We start from the raw sequence: 18,263 nt of genomic DNA on the forward strand, positions 1-18,263 counted from the left end.
TCGGGTTCCGAAAAAGGTTCAAAAACCAGAGCATTTACTTCCGGGTTTTCGGCGTTCAGGAACCAAAACGTTCGAAAACGGATCTGTTTGAGAACCGAGGTTTGACTGTACTTGAAATAAATCTACACCAGAGTTACAGGGGAAAAACCTCATGCATATTAAGACTCTTGGGATTACGTGCTGCTTGTATTTCATCTGCTTTCAGGATAGAATGAAAATTTGGGTTTCTAACAACCTCAACCACACAAATTCAGCCACACACATTTGTCATCTCACCATAACTACCAGGTTTGGAAACAGGCCTATTATCTTTGTACCAGGTCTCTGTGACCCTGCATTAATGTGTGGATAGTGTTCGTTGACCCCAAAATGTCTTTACAAGCCTGGAAGAGGGAAGAATTTTACATACTAACTTTTCTAGTCCTGCACATAAACTCTCTAAGCAGCTCATATTGGGCACACTGCCCAATCTTCAGTGCCCATCTTCCCAAAAGCCTTTCAAGTGGAACATCATTTGTGTGATAGTGGATGCACACATTCCTAACATCCTAGGTCACCTTCTATTGCAGGTTCAAGTTTACAAGTGGGGCAGATTGTTGCAATGTCTCTAAGGGTTGCTCACATGCAAAGCTAACTTCTAAACTCAACAGTTGTAAGAAGCATCTTAGCACTTCTTGCTGCAAGCCTCTTTTCATCTGCATAGTGCAAACTGAACAACCTATTTATCACAAAGATTTAGGGGTGGGATTCACCTAACAAACCCATCAGCAGAAGCCCTGTGCAATGGCTTCCACTTCCACAAGATGGCTCCCCCCCAAAAAAAAATAGGGAGTGGGAGGAGGGGTCAGGGGAACCCAGCTGACATTTGTAATAGTGGGATGTTGAATTTCACCCATTATATTCAGTACGGTAACAAACAGAAGTGAAACAAAAGCAAACTTGCTTGAAGGGAAATGCATTTTAATATCATAATTAATCACTGATTTCTAATTGGAAAACGTTCTTCCCAGAATCCCAAACCAGAATACAAATTAGTAACACAGAGAGCTTTACAAGGCACACAGAATTTCACGGGTTGAATTTATGCAGTAAAAATGTTGTTTTTCACCAAATTTAATAGCTCTATTAGTCACCAAGCACGTCCTGCCTCCCCACAGCGTCTGTTAAGTTTACGGAATAAAGCTAGATCGATGAAGCTTTCCTTTCTTTTGCTTACACTGTTAGTACCTCCCTCCATAGCTAATCATCATAGCACCAAATGAAGTAATTCTGCCTTAAAAAATAATAATAATGCTGAACAGAATATGCTTTTCCCATCAAGGGCTATTAGAGCACACACAGTACTTGCCAAGTAGCATGCTGTAACGTCAAAATATTTTTCTATGGTGTACATACTTTATAGTTTTGTTCTAACAGTTATTTGTGCACGGGTACTATTTGAGGTTTACTGTTCAGCTTCTTCTCTTTTTATTAACATGGTGGTCGATATAAACACGCCAAAAAATAAATAAATAAAAGCGACATGTAAAGGTTTTCTTTTGTGTGCGGGGGGGGGGGTTGTCCACATTTTACAATTGCAACTATAATTAACAGCTATTTCGACAGGTGTGTCGTTAAGTCTTGAAATCTGGATTCGGATATTGCTTTAGCCCGGTTCTTTCGGACCAAGCTCTAGCAGAGGCCATCCATCCATAAACTTAAGTACAGTGGTGCCCCGCAAGACAAATGCCTCGCAAGACGGAAAACCCGCTAGACGAAAGGCTTTTCCGTTTTGGAGGTGCTTCGCAAAACGAATTTCCTATGGGCTTGCTTCGCAAGACGAAAATGTCTTGCGAGTTCCTGCGGGGTTTCTCCCCCCCCCTTTTCCCAAGCCGCTAAGCCGCTTATCAGCTGATCCTAAGCCGCTAAGCCACTTATCAGCTGATCCGCTAAGCCGCTTAACAGCTGATCCACTAAGCCGCTAAACCGCTTATCAGCTGATCCGCTAATAGCGCTAATCAGCTAATGGGCTTGCTTCGCAAGACGAAAAAACCGCAAGACGAAGAGACTCGCGGAACGGATTCTTTTCGTCTTGCGAGGCACCACTGTAGCCACATGCAGATCTCTCACTAGGATTGCCTAAGAGCAAGTCACAGGCTAGGAAAACTCACCCCCCCCCCCAGTACAGGACTGTTAACTGTGCCGCTCGAAGCTGGATTAGTTTTTGCACATGCATCCCTTAAGAGATCGCCTCGCCTTTACAAGCGGATGGTCAGAGCAAACTGCCAATTTTCTGCGTATATTATACACAGAGCCCATTACGGCACTTAAATTTAACTTTTTGAATCGGGGCCTTTGGGAGGGGGGAATGTGTTTTTGAAGGACTGTGCCCCCTGAGTAGGTGAAAACTAGAAGTGGCCCTGTTTTAAAGAAAAGTGAAAAATGATTGAAGCTCTCGCGATACATTTCTCCATTAAACGAAATATAGGCAAATTGAGAACGGAGGCAGTTTCTAGATATATCTAGCCAAAACTGAGTGTTTCTATCCAGTCTGGGGCGAATACACCTGCGGAATCGCTCTTCTGCACACAGACACACACACATATATCACAGGTGGTGCACTGCAGAAACATGTACAACAGAGCTGGGTGTATGTAGTGCATTTTAAGAAGCTATATTCCCACTGACTTCAGGGGGATGAATGTGGTTGTGGGGCGGGGACTGGATTTAATCCCCACATACATACACCCCACCTTCCCGGGCGAAATGTCTGGTGGCAAGGATTGTAACTTCTAAATAAATAAATAGGCCTACATGCATGGGAAATTTTATTTCAGCTGTTGCTCTAAGAGGATCCTCAGACTGCATCTCTAAACATCCCAGAGCTTGAAAAAGCAGTGGTGCCAGCCTCCACAAACAGGTTACCTTTTAAAGGGCTCCCTCATTTCACAACCCCAGGTTATTTTAAACTCCAGGGTATTGGGAGAAAGGTGGCAATAGCAGATTTCATTTTTAAAAAATCTGGTTGTTTGCACAGATTTCCAGGTACTTGGCTTTTACAGTCTTGCAGTCACAACCTCAAGGCAAATGCATTCGGAAACTACACAGAGATATTCTGGATCAGTTATCAAATCGTGATGCAAGCAAAGTACAAAGCAGAAATTTTTTGGGTCGTTTCACTGTAATCTGCTCTGACCGTTTAATTTTTGTAACACACCCTGGGACCTGCAGGTAAAGTACTGTTAGTGATAATATAATATTATAATTTTAAAGTGTTATATGTGATCAATCTTTCATCAGTTTATATTCTTAAATTTATATTCTTAAACCTGATCTGAATATTGAATCATGATCCACTGGGGTTGCTTTAATTAACTATTTTCTTAATAGGTAACCCTAACACCATCACTGACATGAAAATGCGGTTTTGGTCCAGTTGTGGAAGACTTCAAACGATATAACCTCCTATTCTCAAAGTAAGAAAAGAAAGTAATTAGCTTTCACATAATAGGTTAATGACAGAGAACTCTTTTTCCACAAAAGAGGGGGAAATGCAAGAGTTCTCTAATCGTCCAAAGTTTTTAAGTACAAATGAAACAGCAAATTCTATTTCACAAATGAGGATTCAGAATATTAACCCACCTTTGGGCCACTTTAAGGCTCATTGCAAACTTGGGTTGTTGGTCTATGCTCACAGTTTACGCTTTAAATCTGAGAGAAGTGTGCCTTTTCCTGTACATTTGGATCAAATGTTGCGAGGAACTAGAACCAAGTGAAGCTCTCTGCAAAGCGTGCACCTGGTTCTTTGAAAAGCAACATTTCCTTCTCTCCCAGAGACACACTAATTCTGCAATGTGTAAGTAGCCCCAAGTTCAGGAGAAGGATTACAAACCGGCTCTCTCATGAACTCCTCGAGGACATTTATTACGTTTTTGGCTTCCGGCATCTCTCCGTGTTCAACTTTCACAATCTTCAGGAGGACGTCTCCGCTGCCACAGTTCTTCAGAAACAAGTAGCACTTGAACAAAGCGTAATGGTTCATTTCTGCCTGCCTGATGAAGCGCTTCAGGTTGTTGATGTCTTGTATGGCCTAGAAAGACAGCAGCGAACGTTTGATGCTCACGTGCATCTCTTAGATGGAGAAGAAACTATACATGTAAACAGACAAATTGCGGACATTTCCTTCCCCATTATCTCTACGGGGAGTCTGTGCACGCAGGCTAGAATGAACACTGGCAATAGCACAAGATCAGCTGTTCAGAGCAAAGGTGCAGGATTGACTCCCCGTGCAAATCAGCTGCTCGGTATGACTGCCAATCTTGCTTTTATAGATGGCAACCGATTGTGTACCAACGCACATACAGATGCAGCTGTTTCAGGGATCCTGTCTATACCATGCCAATATATGCATTGGGAGCAGTAAACAAGAATTTTCGTAGGAATAAAGGTAAAGGGACCCCTGACCATTAGGTCCAGTCGTGACCGACTCTGGGTTTGCAGCGCTCATCTCGCTTTATTGGCCGAGGGAGCCGGCGTACAGCTTCCGGGTCATGTGGCCCGCATGACTAAGCCGCTTCTGGCGAACCAAAGCAGCACACGGAAACGCCGTTTACCTTCCCGCTGGTTATCTACTTGCACTTTGACGTGCTTTCGAACTAGTTGGGCAGGAGCAGGGACCGAGCAACGGGAGCTCACCCCGTCGCGGGGATTCGAACTACGGACCTTCTGATCAGCAAGTTCTAGGCTCTGTGGTTTAACCCACAGCACCACCCGCGTCCCTTCCGTAGGAATAGCTTATCCTTAATTTGAAAATAGTGACCTCAAAAGCAACAGGCTCAATCCATTTTAAGCACTTTTAGCCTCAACTGGTTTCTGGAGAAAATAAAGCTGCTCTCTCCTACTGGAATCGGCAAGACTTAAAAGTGTTTGACAGTACAATCCTAGGTGTGTCTTCTCAGCTTCAGTGGGACAGGTAAGTAGGTATAGGATCACAGTCTAAATTTCACTCGGTTACACCCAGCAATTACTGCCACCTTTACGGTACTTACCTAGAACAGAAAACAGTTCGTTTTCTTCCATACAAAAATTTCTGTTCATAGTATCTAGTTGCAGATTAATGTATGCTAAAACACAGAGATTCAAATCCATGGAATGTGGAAAGGCAAAGGGAGTAATCCAGGGATATAAAAAACCAGTAAGAATTTTGTTACTTCAGGTGAATGCTGATTGTGTCTTGATTTCAAAGTTCTTTGGCTAAACTGGCTAATAGTTTAGGGCCATCCCAACATTAAACACTTGCAGAGTGAATGAGATTCATCCTCAATTCATAAGCAGCATGTGAAGGTATCCAGAAATCTATACTATTTCCACCAACTCAAGTAAAGGCAGTGACCATTTTAGGGGTATCTGAAATGTGCATGATTGTGCATGTGTAAATTGCACCAGAAGAGGCCCAAAAAGGGGCGGGAAAGGGTGTTTGCAGGCTTTTTCGATGGTGTTTCAAATACAGGCAATTTCACTTAAATTGGTGGTTGCCTCAGAACGTAACCCCCACGTAAATGTGGGGGTTGCCTGTATAACAATAATGTGTTACCTTCAATTTAAAGTTCTCCAGTATTTGTCGGAAGAGAAATGGATTTCCCCCTTCGGAGCCATTGAGAAATGCTTGCATCCAGTATTCACAGAATTTGTCACTACCTGAGACATATTTGGAAATAAAACAAAGTATTATAGGAATTTCCAAAAGGCTGGTGTGTCTTCTCCTTATAAGCACTGTAAATAACATGAGAAACGCGATCCGTACGATGTAAGAAAATAATATATGAGAAGCCACTTGTGATTGCTAGAGGGGAGAATGGAGGCAAGTGCTGACCTCTTAGAAATCATAGAATTGTAGACTTGGATGGGACCCTGAGGATCATCTAGTCCAATGCCCTATATTGCAGGAATATGCAGCTGTCCCATATGGGAATCGAACTTGCAACCTTGCCATTATTAGCACCATGCTCTTACCAACTAAGCCATCCAGGAATGGAAGCATGCAGAATGCATAGCCTTAGAATGGTGCGAGAAGGCCAACTACCCTCTCTCATGAGTGCCGTGTAAGTAGATGAACTTATCTGGCATATTTATAACTGGGAAAATACTACGGCACAGTAAACCATTGTTTGGGGGCAACACTATAGGATGGCTGCTTGTGGAGGTATCTGCTTGGCTAATGAGAGAGAAACAATGCTATAGACTAGAAGGACCCTCGGTTTGATACAGTTCTATGATTCTTTGATTCTATGATCCAGCAGGGCTCTTGTGATGTTCAGGTGCTACTGTTTTTTGTGGGGGTAGGTTGGCCGAAGTTGTTGGACCCATTTGTTGTTATTTTCCCGGATATTTTAGCGATTTCCACCTGGACACTGCGTCTGACTGCAGTACAGTGGGACCTTGGGGTTAAGTACTTAATTCGTTCTGGAGGTCCGTTCTTAACCTGAAACCGTTCTTAACCTGAAGCACCACTTTAGATAAGGGGGCCTCCTGCTGCTGCCGTGCCACCGGAGCCCGATTTCTGTTCTTATCCTGAAGCACTATTTCTGGCTGTACAGTGGTACCTCTAGTTACAAACTTAATTCGTTCCAGAGGTCCGTTTTTAACCTGAAACTGTTCTTAACTAGAGGCATGCTTTCACTAATGGGGCCTCTTGCTGCCACTGCACCGCCGGCACACAATTTCTGTTCTCATCCTGGGACAAAGTTCTCAACTCGAGGTAACTCTTCCAGGTTAGCTGAGTTTGTAACCTGAAGCGTTTGTAACCTGAAGCGTTTGTAACTCGAGGTACCACTGTATTCAGGATATGTCCGGGGAATTCTGGGCGTATGGCAACCCTAGTCTATGTTGTGGATACATAGCATAGCTCCAAGTCAAAAGTGCACCATGAAGACCATTTTTAAAAATAAGATAAATACACGATGATCTTTAACTATTCTAAATTTGTTTTGGGTTAAACAAAACAAAAAAAATGCACTGCAGTCCAGCAGCCTGACAATTTGCCAGTGCTTCTTAAAAAGCAACAATTAGAATTAGAAAACAACTGTACATGGGACAAGTTAATCACAACCGTAGCCTTGGTCCATAATGAGAACTTGTGACAAGAAGACCATTGGACAACCCGAGCTTTGAAGAGAGATCATCCCAAAATAAACAAGTGTCATTTCAGAGCAATATTGCAGTAAGTGATAGAGCAATAAGCAACATTGAAGACTCCAAGCATTTCCCATTGCTAGCCACTCTGAAGACTGACACCACCTATAATATGCCTGAAACTTCTCTTGCCTGCAAATCTCACCTGCATTGTGGAACTGAGGCTGTGGCCCACTGCAGTCAATCACCACCGGCGTGTGTCGTTCCTCGGTCATTGCCATACACAAGGAAGTCATGGTGGCTTCCCGGACAAGATCTTGAAGGCTCGCAGCTCTAAGGAACCTGAGAAAGAATGTGTGTGGTTTTTTTTTTAAAGTGTTCATCACTAAGCTCAAGGCAGGGAGAGGGCAAGGCAGCTGCCGTGTAACAAGCCAAGCTACCTATGGGAAAGGCAATCTTAATGGGTGGTTTTCTCTTACCTGTTAATATCCTTCTTTGTCCTTTCATCGGGCGCTTTAACTTCAACTGGAGTGCAACTCAGAGCCTTGAAACGGGAAAGTTATAATGTCAGTGTTCTGTATAATGAGGTAGACTGGAGTGGCTAACCTGCAGCTCTTCAAATATCGCTGGACTCCTTCATCCATCAGCCACGGCCAGCGTGGTCAGTGGTCAGGGATGCTAAAGCCCAACAACTTCCGGCGAGTCACACCTGATGTACTTAGGCGGCAGTCCTGCGCCCACTTACCTGGGATTAAGTCCCACTGTATTTAGTGAAAATAAAAAAATTCCTTCCAGTAGCACCTTAGAGACCAACTAAGTTAGTTCTTGGTATGAGCTTTCGTGTGCATGCACACTTCTTCAGATACACTGAAACAGAAGTTGCCAGATCCTTCTATATAGTGAGAAGGTGGGGAGGGGTATTACTCAGAAGGGTGGTGGGAATGGGAGATTGGCAGATAGCTGAGATGAGCCTGTTGACGACTGTTGTATTTGGTGAGATTTACTTCTGCACAGTCATGTATATGATGATAACCGACACAATTTCTCTTCAAAGTAAATATCCCCCGCTCCACTTATTTTATCTTTACAACATGGCTTATTTGATATATGGTGACCATTAAGCTAGGGAGCTTCCTGGCGAAACAGGATTTCAATCTCACATCATCCGGGTCCAGACTCAATACTCTGCCTACCAGACTCTCTCTCATCTGTAGAGAAGCTGTTTCTCTTGCTCTCTAAGGACAAATGGATGTTTCCTCTCTCTAAAAATCAATGGATTTATCTTTGGCTGTGTGTCTTTGTTAAGCACCTAAAAGTAAACCTCATTAGCAGTAGAAGAAGTAAGAGTTGTATGAGTCATCAAGCAAGATTTACTATTTTAAAGTGGGAAGTTTAATCTCACCTTGCATTTCTGAACAAAAGAAATGCCGACATGTTTTTAAACCTACATTCCTGATCAATGGTCCAAACACCTGGTCCATCCTCTACTTAGACTGAGGTTTACTTACTGGTGACTGGGAGTGGCCGCCGAGACCATATAACACTGGTCCTGAAAGACCTACATTGGCTCCTAGTACATTTCCAATCACAATTCAGTGTTGGTGGTGACCTTTAAAGCCTTAAACGGCCTCAGCACAGTATACCGGAAGGAGCATCTCCACCCCCATCATTCAGTGGTCCAGCTCTGAGGTCCAGCTCTGAGGGCCTTCTGGCGGTTCCCTCCTTGCAAGAAGTGAGGTTGCAGGGAACCAGGCAGAGGGCCTTCTAGGTAGTGGCACCCTTCCTATGGAATGCCCTCCCATCAGATGTCAAGGAAATAACCAAGTATCTGACTTTTAGAAGGCATCTGAAGGCAACCCTGTTTAGGGAAGTTTTTAATGTTTGATTGCTTTCTTCTTCTTCTTCTTCTTCTTCTTCTTCTTCTTCTTCTTCTTCTTCTGTTGGGAGCCGCCCAGAGTGACTGGGGAAACCCAGCCAGAAGGGCGGGGTATAAATAATATATAATAATAATAATAATAATAATAATAATAATAATTACTACTACTACTACTACTACTACTACTACTTTGGGCACCATGGCTAATTCAGCAATAAACTAAACCACTATTAATGGACTTTTCTCTTTGACAGAGTTATATTCCCATGTGTAAACAGAACTGCAACTGCAAACTGTCAAAAAGCAATGAGTTGAACAGAAAAGTTGTTCTGGGATGTGTGAAACTGTACTCACGGCATGTAACACAAAGGAAAGTTTCTCCTGGAAAAGCTTCACCACTCTCTGAATAGGACAGATTGAATCCTCAAACCAAGTTGCCAAGAGAGGCTTAACACAAGTCTCCAGATTATCTTGCTGCAACAAATTGAAAAGAGTGAAACTTTTACATGGAATCGTGAAGTTTAGTTCAGCTGAACGACTCCTGACAATCTCTACTCACGGAGCTTGCAACTAACATTCATTCTTAATTCCAAATCATGCAAGGCCGACAACAGCTGTCATCTTGAATCAAACAGCTCAGCAGAAGCAACATAATGGTGGAAATCTGAAGAGCTACTTTAGGCACATGTAGGGTGGCGCTGTGGTCTAAACCACAGAGCCCAGGGCTTGCCAATCAGAAGGTTGGTGATTTGAATACCCGCGATGGGGTGAGCTCCCGTTGCTCGGTCCCTGCTCCTGCCAACCTAGCAGTTTGAAAGCACACCGGTGCAAGTAGATAAATAGGCACCACTGTGGCGGGAAGGTAAACGGCGTTTCCATGCGCTGCTCTGGTTTGTCAGAAGCGGCTTAGTCATGCTGGCCACATGACCCAGAAAAACTGTGTTGGCTCCCTCGGCCTGTAAAGCGAGATGAGCGCCGCAACCCGAGTCGTTCGCGACTGGACTCAACTGTCAGGGGTCCTTTACCTTTAACGTAGCAGAACCTCCACACAGCATCACAAACTGCTCTTGAAACTCCCCCAAGATGCAGAAGTGGCTTCACCCTGAAGCCCTGGGGAGCTGCATTTCAGAAACGCAAGCCCAGCACAAGAACCTAGAAGCCATTGCGCAGCCCTTTAAATCCCAGGCAGTATATTCCAATGATGGTTGGTACGTTTTTTGTAGTTAACTCTGAAGTCAAAATTGGAGTGTCCCTGAACAGAGAGCAAACCAACAGCGATCAACACTTACCTCTAAATCCAGGTTAATTTTCAGGTCCTGAACATATCTGTCAAGCTCAAGTCTGAATGTAAACTCTTAAGGAAACAATGTGTTTGTTAAAGCATCTGAAGTGTTTCTGACGTTAAGGCCCAGGCGCTGCAGCCCTTGACTTCTAACTATTGTGGAAAGACAAAAGCCCTCCAAATGAATCTAATTCAAGGAATTGTTGAATTCAAGGAGCAGACGACACCTTCAGATGTGCGCCATCAGAAGTATGATAAACCAGACTACATAGATTTAGGTACATGGGATGATGATGATGAAATTTGCACATCGTTTCTCAGGAAAAGATTGAAATAGAGTTTGTGGATCCATTGCACATCTGTTACGTTCTTTCTGCACTAAGAAGTCATTACTTTCAAATGTGAAAATATATTGGTCAGCCTTTGGAGGGTGGGGGAATTCTTTCAGCCTGGTTTTTTAAAAGCTTTTGCCTTCTGTTTTCCAAATACAACCCTGGAAAAATGGGGCCTACTTTTAAAAAAAGGCAAAACAAAACCAGTATTCTCAGATGTTTATAGCCAAAACCACAAAAGAATGATCAGCGCATACATAATGCATGCTGTCATCTTTGGCTGAATTCAATGAAGCAACCACAGTATTACCCACTTGAAAAAAACAACTTTTCCGCTCATAGTCTCCTCTTACACACACGCGCACATCCACAAAGATAAAAGGATATAGTTCAAGTCCCTTCTCTGAGCCTCCCAAAAAACAGATCACGTAGTCTAGAGCACAGCTGCTCAATTCTGCGTTTGCCATTTCTGTACATTTTTCTGGCTGGAAGAGGCAGTAATAGCAACCAACTCGGCTTTCTGGAATACTGAAAAGAGAAATTCTTAATTAATCACAGAATGATTTTTATTCTTTTATCTCTCACCATAATCTGTCCACTCACCGATCACATCATAAACCCAGCACTTGCTTGAGAGTCTGGATTCTACCCAGCCACTTCAATCTAGTGTCAATACAGCTTGCTTTATGCCTCCATTAACTTCTTCGCTGTACCTCAAAAATTTGCCCCAAGAGTTCAAAAATCACCCTTCCCTTAACCTTGCATTCAAGAGCAAACAAATTGTAGGTGATGTCTTAATGGAGTTACGATACAGCCAAGTTGGGCATTTTTAAAACAAAGCAATGTTTTAGAATTATTACTATTTATTAAATTTACATACCGCCCTTTATCTGAAAATCGCAGGGCAGGTTTACAAAATAAAACACAAAAGCAATGGAAACGTAGGAAAAAAGCACAGAAGCAATTTAAGAGATCTTACCCATCTGCTTAAGAACCAGCTGTTCATGTCTCCCAGGCTAAGGGCTTATCCATTCTTCCTTGCATTCAGCTCCTGTAAGTCCCTATCCTATCCTTCACTACCCCATTGATAATAACCCTCTCTTTTCTTTTTGGCATGCATTTTGAAAACAGCTTTTGGAGATCAAAGGGAGCCAGAGACAAAAGGACAATTTAGGCTTTGAGCTGTAGAAATGGGAGGAAAAGAGACCAGAACAGGTTTGTGTGAATGACAGATGCAATTATCTTCCTCTTGCTTACTTGCCTCTAATCCAGGCATTTCTGGGAGCATGGGAAAGATGGGGGGGGGCTGGGCTTGTTGGCAATTCAGACAGAAAGGAGGGACTTCTCTCCACCACCACCACCCTTTTCTGACGTGTGTGTGTGTGTGTGTGTGTGTGTAGCCCGGTCCACATTTAATTAATTATTTAGTTACATTAATGGAATAAATACCATTTTAACAAGCTAAAATGGCATCACTATTTGACCCGACAATACATTTTTCATTTTAATGTCAACTGTTTTGAACAAGTACTTCTAACAATTGTCACTGGCAGGCACTGTTTACCTGGGAGTAGGCCCCACCAAACTCAATGGGACTTGTTTCTGAGTTGATAAAATCGCACTGTCCATTGATTAAAATCCATTTGATTAATCAACTAAGACTTCATTAATCAGCCCTCGTTTACTCATAAGTCTCCCTAAGCTCAACAGGCTTATTCCCAAGTAAATCAGGATTGGATTGCTGCCACACTTATAAAATGTACTACTCTAATCAAGATTTTAGTGAAGATCATGTATTTCAGTTTGCTTTTAATCACCAAACCATTATAACTTTAGCTATCCTAAACTCTAAAACACATTGGCACCCCAGGTAGTTTAAAATATGAGTCATGGCTTGTATGCATTATGGATTCCTACGCCTGCTACTCTTGGCACACTATACAGTGGTACCTCAGGTTACATACGCTTCAGGTTACATACGCTTCAAGGTTACAGACTCCTCTAACCCAGAAATAGTACCTCGGGTTAAGAACTTTGCTTCAGGATAAGAACAGAAATCATGCTCCGGCGGCGCGGCGGCAGCAGGAGGCCCCATTAGCTAAAGTGGTGCTTCAGGTTAAGAACAGTTTCAGGTTAAGAACGGACCTCCAGAATGAATTAAGTTCTTAACCCGAGGTGCCACTGTACTGGCAAGAAAATATAACCATGGCAGTGTAAGCAGAGCTGCCCCTAATACCACATTTTTATTTGAAAGCGAAAGATTGTGTAACTTTGTGCCGTCTTCAAAAATTTCAGAGACACAAGAAGAAAGGAATTAAATTTCCCAGCAGACTAAACGAAGTTTCCATGGTAGCTTTATTACGTATGATCTGACACATGATAACTGCTTATTATTAAGAAAATAGTCATTCATTTCCCATTGCTACATGTTACAGACAATGTGCAAACTCCCACCGGAGGCTCCAGTCCCCACATATACTCTGTTTTCCATTGTATTCTTTAGAAAGCCAAAATCTCTTCACATGCTACGGATCCTTACCTGGCAAACTGCAGCAGAGCTGGGGAAAGGTGGGGGTGAGAGGAAGAAAAGGAAGGCTACGCAGAAGTCACAATCATAACATGTTGTTCCTGCAAAACGGTTATTTGGCACCAGGGTGTAGAGAGAATCATGTGGATTCTTACCTCAACTCCACAGATACAACATTGCCCATCCCTTCAAAAAAGGCTCCCTTGGCAAGGTGTTTGGCAACAAAGCTACGCAGTTCCATCTCTGCTTCGGCCGGTAAGTTAGTGTCCACCAAGGAGAGACTACATAAATGAAAACAAAACACACTGTTGACTAAGAGAGTTTTCGACTAGCCACTTAGCCTGCAATTCTAACCCCACTTACTTGGGAGTGAGCCCCACTGAATTCCGTATGAGTTATTTCTAAGTAGGAATGGCTAGGATCATAGCCTTAGTCGGTACCAAAGACCAGAGGAGGAGTATATGCTCCTTCTGGTTGCAGAACCAGGCTCTAATGAAGAAGCCTGCTAAGGTAAAGGGACCCCTGACCATTAAGTCCAGTCGTGACCGACTCTGGGGTTGCGGCGCTCATCTCGCTTTATTGGCCGAGGGAGCCGGCATACAGCTTCCGGTTCATGCGGCCAGCATGACTAAGCCGCTTCTGGCGAACCAGAGCAACACACGGAAACGCCGTTTACCTTCCCGCCGGAGTGGTACCTATTTATCTACTTGCACTTTGAGGTGCTTTCGAACTGCTAGGTTGGCAGGAGCAGAGACCGAGCAACGGGAGCTCACCCCGTTGTGGGGATTCAAGCCGCAGACCTTCTGATCAGCAAGTCCTAGGCTCTGTGGTTTAACCCACAGCGCCACCCGTGTCCCTAATGGTCAGGGGTCCCTTTACCTTTTATTGTCTGTTTGCTTTTTTCCCCCTTGTTGTTTGGTTGGAAGTGGGTTGACTATCTGGGGGAGTGGCCTGCTTTTTTGATCTGCTTTTTATTCGCTTTGATGGGTGGAAGTGTTTTGCTTGGTTTGTGGGGGGACAGTGTTCTAAGCATCACCAGTTTTTTCCTTTTGTTAAATGGATATTTTATGGTCCCCATGACTGTTTCTTAGATTTCCAAACATGTCCCCAGGGCCCAAAAAAGTTGAGGAACCCCTGTGGCCTAAAACATTTGGACAGCGCTAGGTGGGGGTAAGATTGTTCTAGGCTACTCTTAGCCTAAGCATGCCCACCAAATGAAGAATTCTTCTTTTCATTGCCAACTCATCATACTAAGGAAATGTCCCACTACAGAAAGTTCATTGTGCTCAGAAGAATTCGCTTCAGTTTTTAGGATCCCTCCACGCCACAGCTATGCAAATTCTAATTAGAAGAGAAGGATTCAGACAATTTCAATGGGTTTGCCATGTTGGTTTACCTGAAATCATCAGAAGACGGAGTTTCAGCTGTTGTGCTGTTTGGGCTCCCATCATCGCTGTCTACACCCTGGTGGAACCTGGCGGGAGGGGGAAATCTAATCAGTTATGAACACACCTACAAAAACACACAAATCATATAACCACAAACCCCAAAGACATTGCAAGAAGAAGAAGGGCCCCCCAGAAAACAACAATGGGGAAGGTCTCCGACTCAAGACATGTTCCATTTCACACATCATTCTGGGTGGTCATCCGAACAAGCAGGAACAGATCCAGGCTAGCTGTTTGCTTTGAGAAGGTTTGCTGTCGCAACCTCCCTCTTTCCCCCACTGTTTCAGTTCATATTTGGAATTGGAATTGGAGGGGTGGCTTTATGTATTAGTGAGTGTCGGGAAGGGAACATGCTTTGCATGGAAAAGGTCACAGGTATATCCTGGCATATCCAGGTACAAAATGATCTGGAAGCAGGTTAACGGGAAAGAGGGGTGCCAACTTGAATAAAATATTGATCTGTGGGTGTGGGTGTCAAGAAAGCCATGCACAATTGAGCACATGGGGGAGCCGTCATGTCCGAGGTGGGGCAATGTTGATGGGCATTGCCATTCAAACTGCGTGCCATGCGATTTATTATGCAGGCTAGAGCTTACTTCACACCCCACTCCCCAACGGAGGCTGCTATTTTAGCCGGCTTTATGGTAAAGCATTAAGACGCATTTGTGGAGCGGAAGCCATTCGATGAATGGAGTTCAGTACCACAAGATCTGGGGAAGGGCGATAGCTTTTAAAGAGAGAAAAAAAGATCAGCCCAATTCATTGAAGGCAGCTGCTGGCGCACGCCTCCCAAACGCCACGCTGAAATAAGGGGCCACAAAAGACGAGAAGGGAAGGGTGTTGGCTGGAGCGTGCAGCCAAGGTTGCAGGTTCGATCCCCGCATGGGACATTAGACGATTCCTCAGGATCCCTTCCAGCTTTGCAATTCTATGAGTGCATGCTGCAGAACCGGGGGGTGGGGAGACGCCGCGACGAAGCCCACCAGCTTCCCTCCCCACCCCACCCCACCCCACCCCACCCCGCCTCACCTGCAGCCTTGGTAGCCGTACAGGCAATAGTAGCTGTTGCTGCTGCGCTCCGATTTCCGATCCTCCGGCAAGCCGCTCCCTTCCTCGCTGCTCTCCAGCTCTCTGTCGTCCCCGTCTACGGACTCCTGGAGGGAAGGCAACATCTTGCTGGCTCCTTTCCCCCTCTTTCTTCCCCGGGCTTTGCGGGTAATGGAAATCCGCTCCCCCTGTTGCCGTACAGTGCAGCGCCTTATTCTGCTCCGTCGTGCGCGCAGCTCGCTTCCAAGGTTCCTGCCCCTGTAATGTTATCGCCCACCGCATTGATAGAGAGCATCCCCCCCGCCCCCCATGAAACTTTCAGACCATGGGCAGGCAAACTAAGGCCCGGGGGCCGGATCCGGCCCAATCGCCTTTTAAATCCAGCCCGCGGACGGTCCGGAAATCAGCGTTTTTTCCAATGAGTCTAATGTGTCCTTTTATTTAAAATGCATCTCTGGGTTATTTGTGGGGGCATAGGAATCCGTTCATTATTTCCCCCAAAAATATATATTCTGGCCCCCCACAAGTTCTGAGGGACAGTGGACCAGCCCCCTGCTGAAAAAGTTTGCTGACCCCTGTTTCAGACCCTCCAAGTGTCCCTATTTTCCAGGGATGTCCCTGATTTAGAGAAGCCATCCTGGTTTCTGATTCAATCCTGGAATGTCCCACTTTTCCTTAGGATGTCCCTATTTTCATTAGAGAAATGTCGGAGGATATGGAGTTATCCAACCCCCGAGCCGTCTGAAGGCAATCCTGTACAGTGATACCTCGGGTTTTATACGCTTCAGGTTATATACGCTTCAGGTTACAGACTCCGCTAACCCAGAAATAGTACCTCGGGTTAAGAACTTTGCTTCAGGATGAGAACAGAAATCGTGCTCCGGCGGTGCAGCGGCAGCAGGAGGCCCCATTAGCTAAAGTGGTGCTTCAGGTTAAGAACAGTTTCAGGTTAAGAACAGACCTCCGGAACGAATTAAGTACTTAACCTGAGGTACCACTGTATAGGGAAGGTTTTGTAAAAATGCTTTATTATGTTTTTATATACGTATGTTGGAAGCTCCCCAGAGTGGCTGGGCTAGGGCAACCCAGTAAGATGTATGGGGTATAAACAATAAAATTATAATTATGGAAAGGGATGTCCCTCTTTTCATCGGAGGGTATGCACTTTTAAAAATATGTTTCTGAAAGCCTCTTTAAATCCCAGTGTTTAACATCAAGTGATAACAACACAAGTAATAAACAGGTTACTCATAGATTTCATTTCATTTTGCGATTTATGGTGTGATGCTGTGCATGTCTACTCGCAAGTTAAGTTCAAGCTGAGTTCAACAAGTCTTGCTCTGAAATGAGGAGGGTGAAGCTGGAAAATGATTCTGCAGCGCAGGAATTTCCCACTGGGCCTTACCCCCAGGTAAACGCGCATAGGACTGAAGTTGAAAGCCTGAGATGATGATCCTCCGCATACCTGCTTGCAAGGACCGCGACTCAGGAGGGCAGAACTTCCTGGCTGAGTAGAGATTTGATTCGGTCTAAACATTAGGAAAAACTTTCTGACAGCAAGAGCTTGTTCGGCAGTGGAACAGACTCTCACAAGAAGCAGTGGACTCTTTCCTTGGGAGATTTCAAAGCAGAAGCTGAATGGCCATCTGCCACAAAACCGGTCTTGAAAGGCCTACATTGGCTCCCAGTACGTTTCCGAGCACAAGTCAAAGTGTTGGTGCTGACCTTTAAAGCCCTAAACGGCCTTGGTCCAGTATATCTGAAGGAGCATCTCCACCATAGCTGTCAATTTTCAAATTTGAAAATAAGGGATCAGCAGCGTCACCTGTCCCGGGGACAGTCTATGGGATATCTAACAATCCAGGATAGCAGCGGGAAGCAGTGGAAAACGGAGCTGGAATAAGGGAATTTTCCACACAAAAAAAGGGAAGGTTGACAGCTATGATCTCCACCCCCATCGTTCTGCTCAGACGCTGAGGTCCAGCGCTGAGGGCCTTCTGGCGGTTCCCGCACTGCGAGAATCCAAGTTACAGGCAGAGGGCCTTCTTGGTAGTGGCACCTGCCCTGTGGAACACCTTCCCAGCAGATGTCAAAGAGAACAATTACTACCAGACTTTTAGAAGGCATCTGAAGGCAGCCCTGTTTAGGGAAGCTTTTAATGTTTGATGCATTACTGTATTTTAATATTTTGTTGGAAGCCGCCCAGAGTGGCTGGGGAAGCCCAGCCAGATGGGCGAAGTTTAAAAAATAAATTATTATTATTATTGTTATTATTATTATGGATGCTGTAGTTAAAGATCCCTGCATCTCAAGGGGGGTTGGACTAGATGACCCTCGGGTTCCCTTCCAACTCCCCACAATTCTATGATTCGATGGCTGGCCCGCCGAGGCGCTTTAGGACGGCGGGATGGAACGTTCGCATCTCTGCGCAGCCAGCGGAGCTGCAAACCAGCTATTCGCGCATGCGCGGCTCTACTCGGGGCGCGCGGGCGCGCTGCCAGCTGCCCATACGTCATTCCGGAGGGGAGGGAGAAAAGAGCGCGCAGCGATTTGACCGCACAATACGTGACATTCCTCGCCCCGCCCACCTCCCCTCAATAGGCGGAGGAGGAGAAGGAGGAGGACACGCGCCCGCGCACTG

At 44.7% G+C, this 18,263-nt stretch overlaps 1 protein-coding gene across 1 annotated transcript; it reads right to left on the reverse strand.

Moving 5' to 3' along the window:
• Nucleotides 1-939: 939 nt before the first annotated feature.
• On the reverse strand, nt 940-15,842 carry LOC309526509 (protein Njmu-R1). Its single transcript, XM_082212701.1, has 10 exons — nt 15,605-15,842; nt 14,524-14,601; nt 13,283-13,408; nt 10,986-11,128; nt 10,276-10,331; nt 9,341-9,460; nt 7,590-7,654; nt 7,316-7,452; nt 5,573-5,676; nt 940-4,069 (listed from the first exon to the last, which is right to left on the reverse strand). Exons 1-10 carry the CDS (start codon nt 15,745-15,747, stop codon nt 3,821-3,823), a joined length of 1,221 nt encoding a protein of 406 aa, XP_082068827.1. The 5' UTR covers nt 15,748-15,842; the 3' UTR covers nt 940-3,820.
• Between the last annotated feature and the right edge of the window lie 2,421 nt (nt 15,843-18,263).

Source organism: Podarcis vaucheri, assembly GCF_965113315.1.
Source record: "Podarcis vaucheri genome assembly, chromosome: 2".
In the NCBI taxonomy this organism is placed as follows: domain Eukaryota; kingdom Metazoa; phylum Chordata; class Lepidosauria; order Squamata; family Lacertidae; genus Podarcis; species Podarcis vaucheri.

Coding starts and splice junctions, on each gene's coding strand:
- LOC309526509 (XM_082212701.1), bottom strand. CDS start 15,747: ATGTTGCCTTCCCTCCAGGAGTCCGTAGACGGGGACGACAGAGAGCTG. Junction 13,409..14,523: donor CCGTCTTCTGATGATTTCAG/GTAAACCAACAT, acceptor TCATTTATGTAG/TCTCTCCTTGGTGGACACTA. Junction 4,070..5,572: donor TGGAGAACTTTAAATTGAAG/GTAACACATTAT, acceptor CTGTCTTTCTAG/GCCATACAAGACATCAACAA.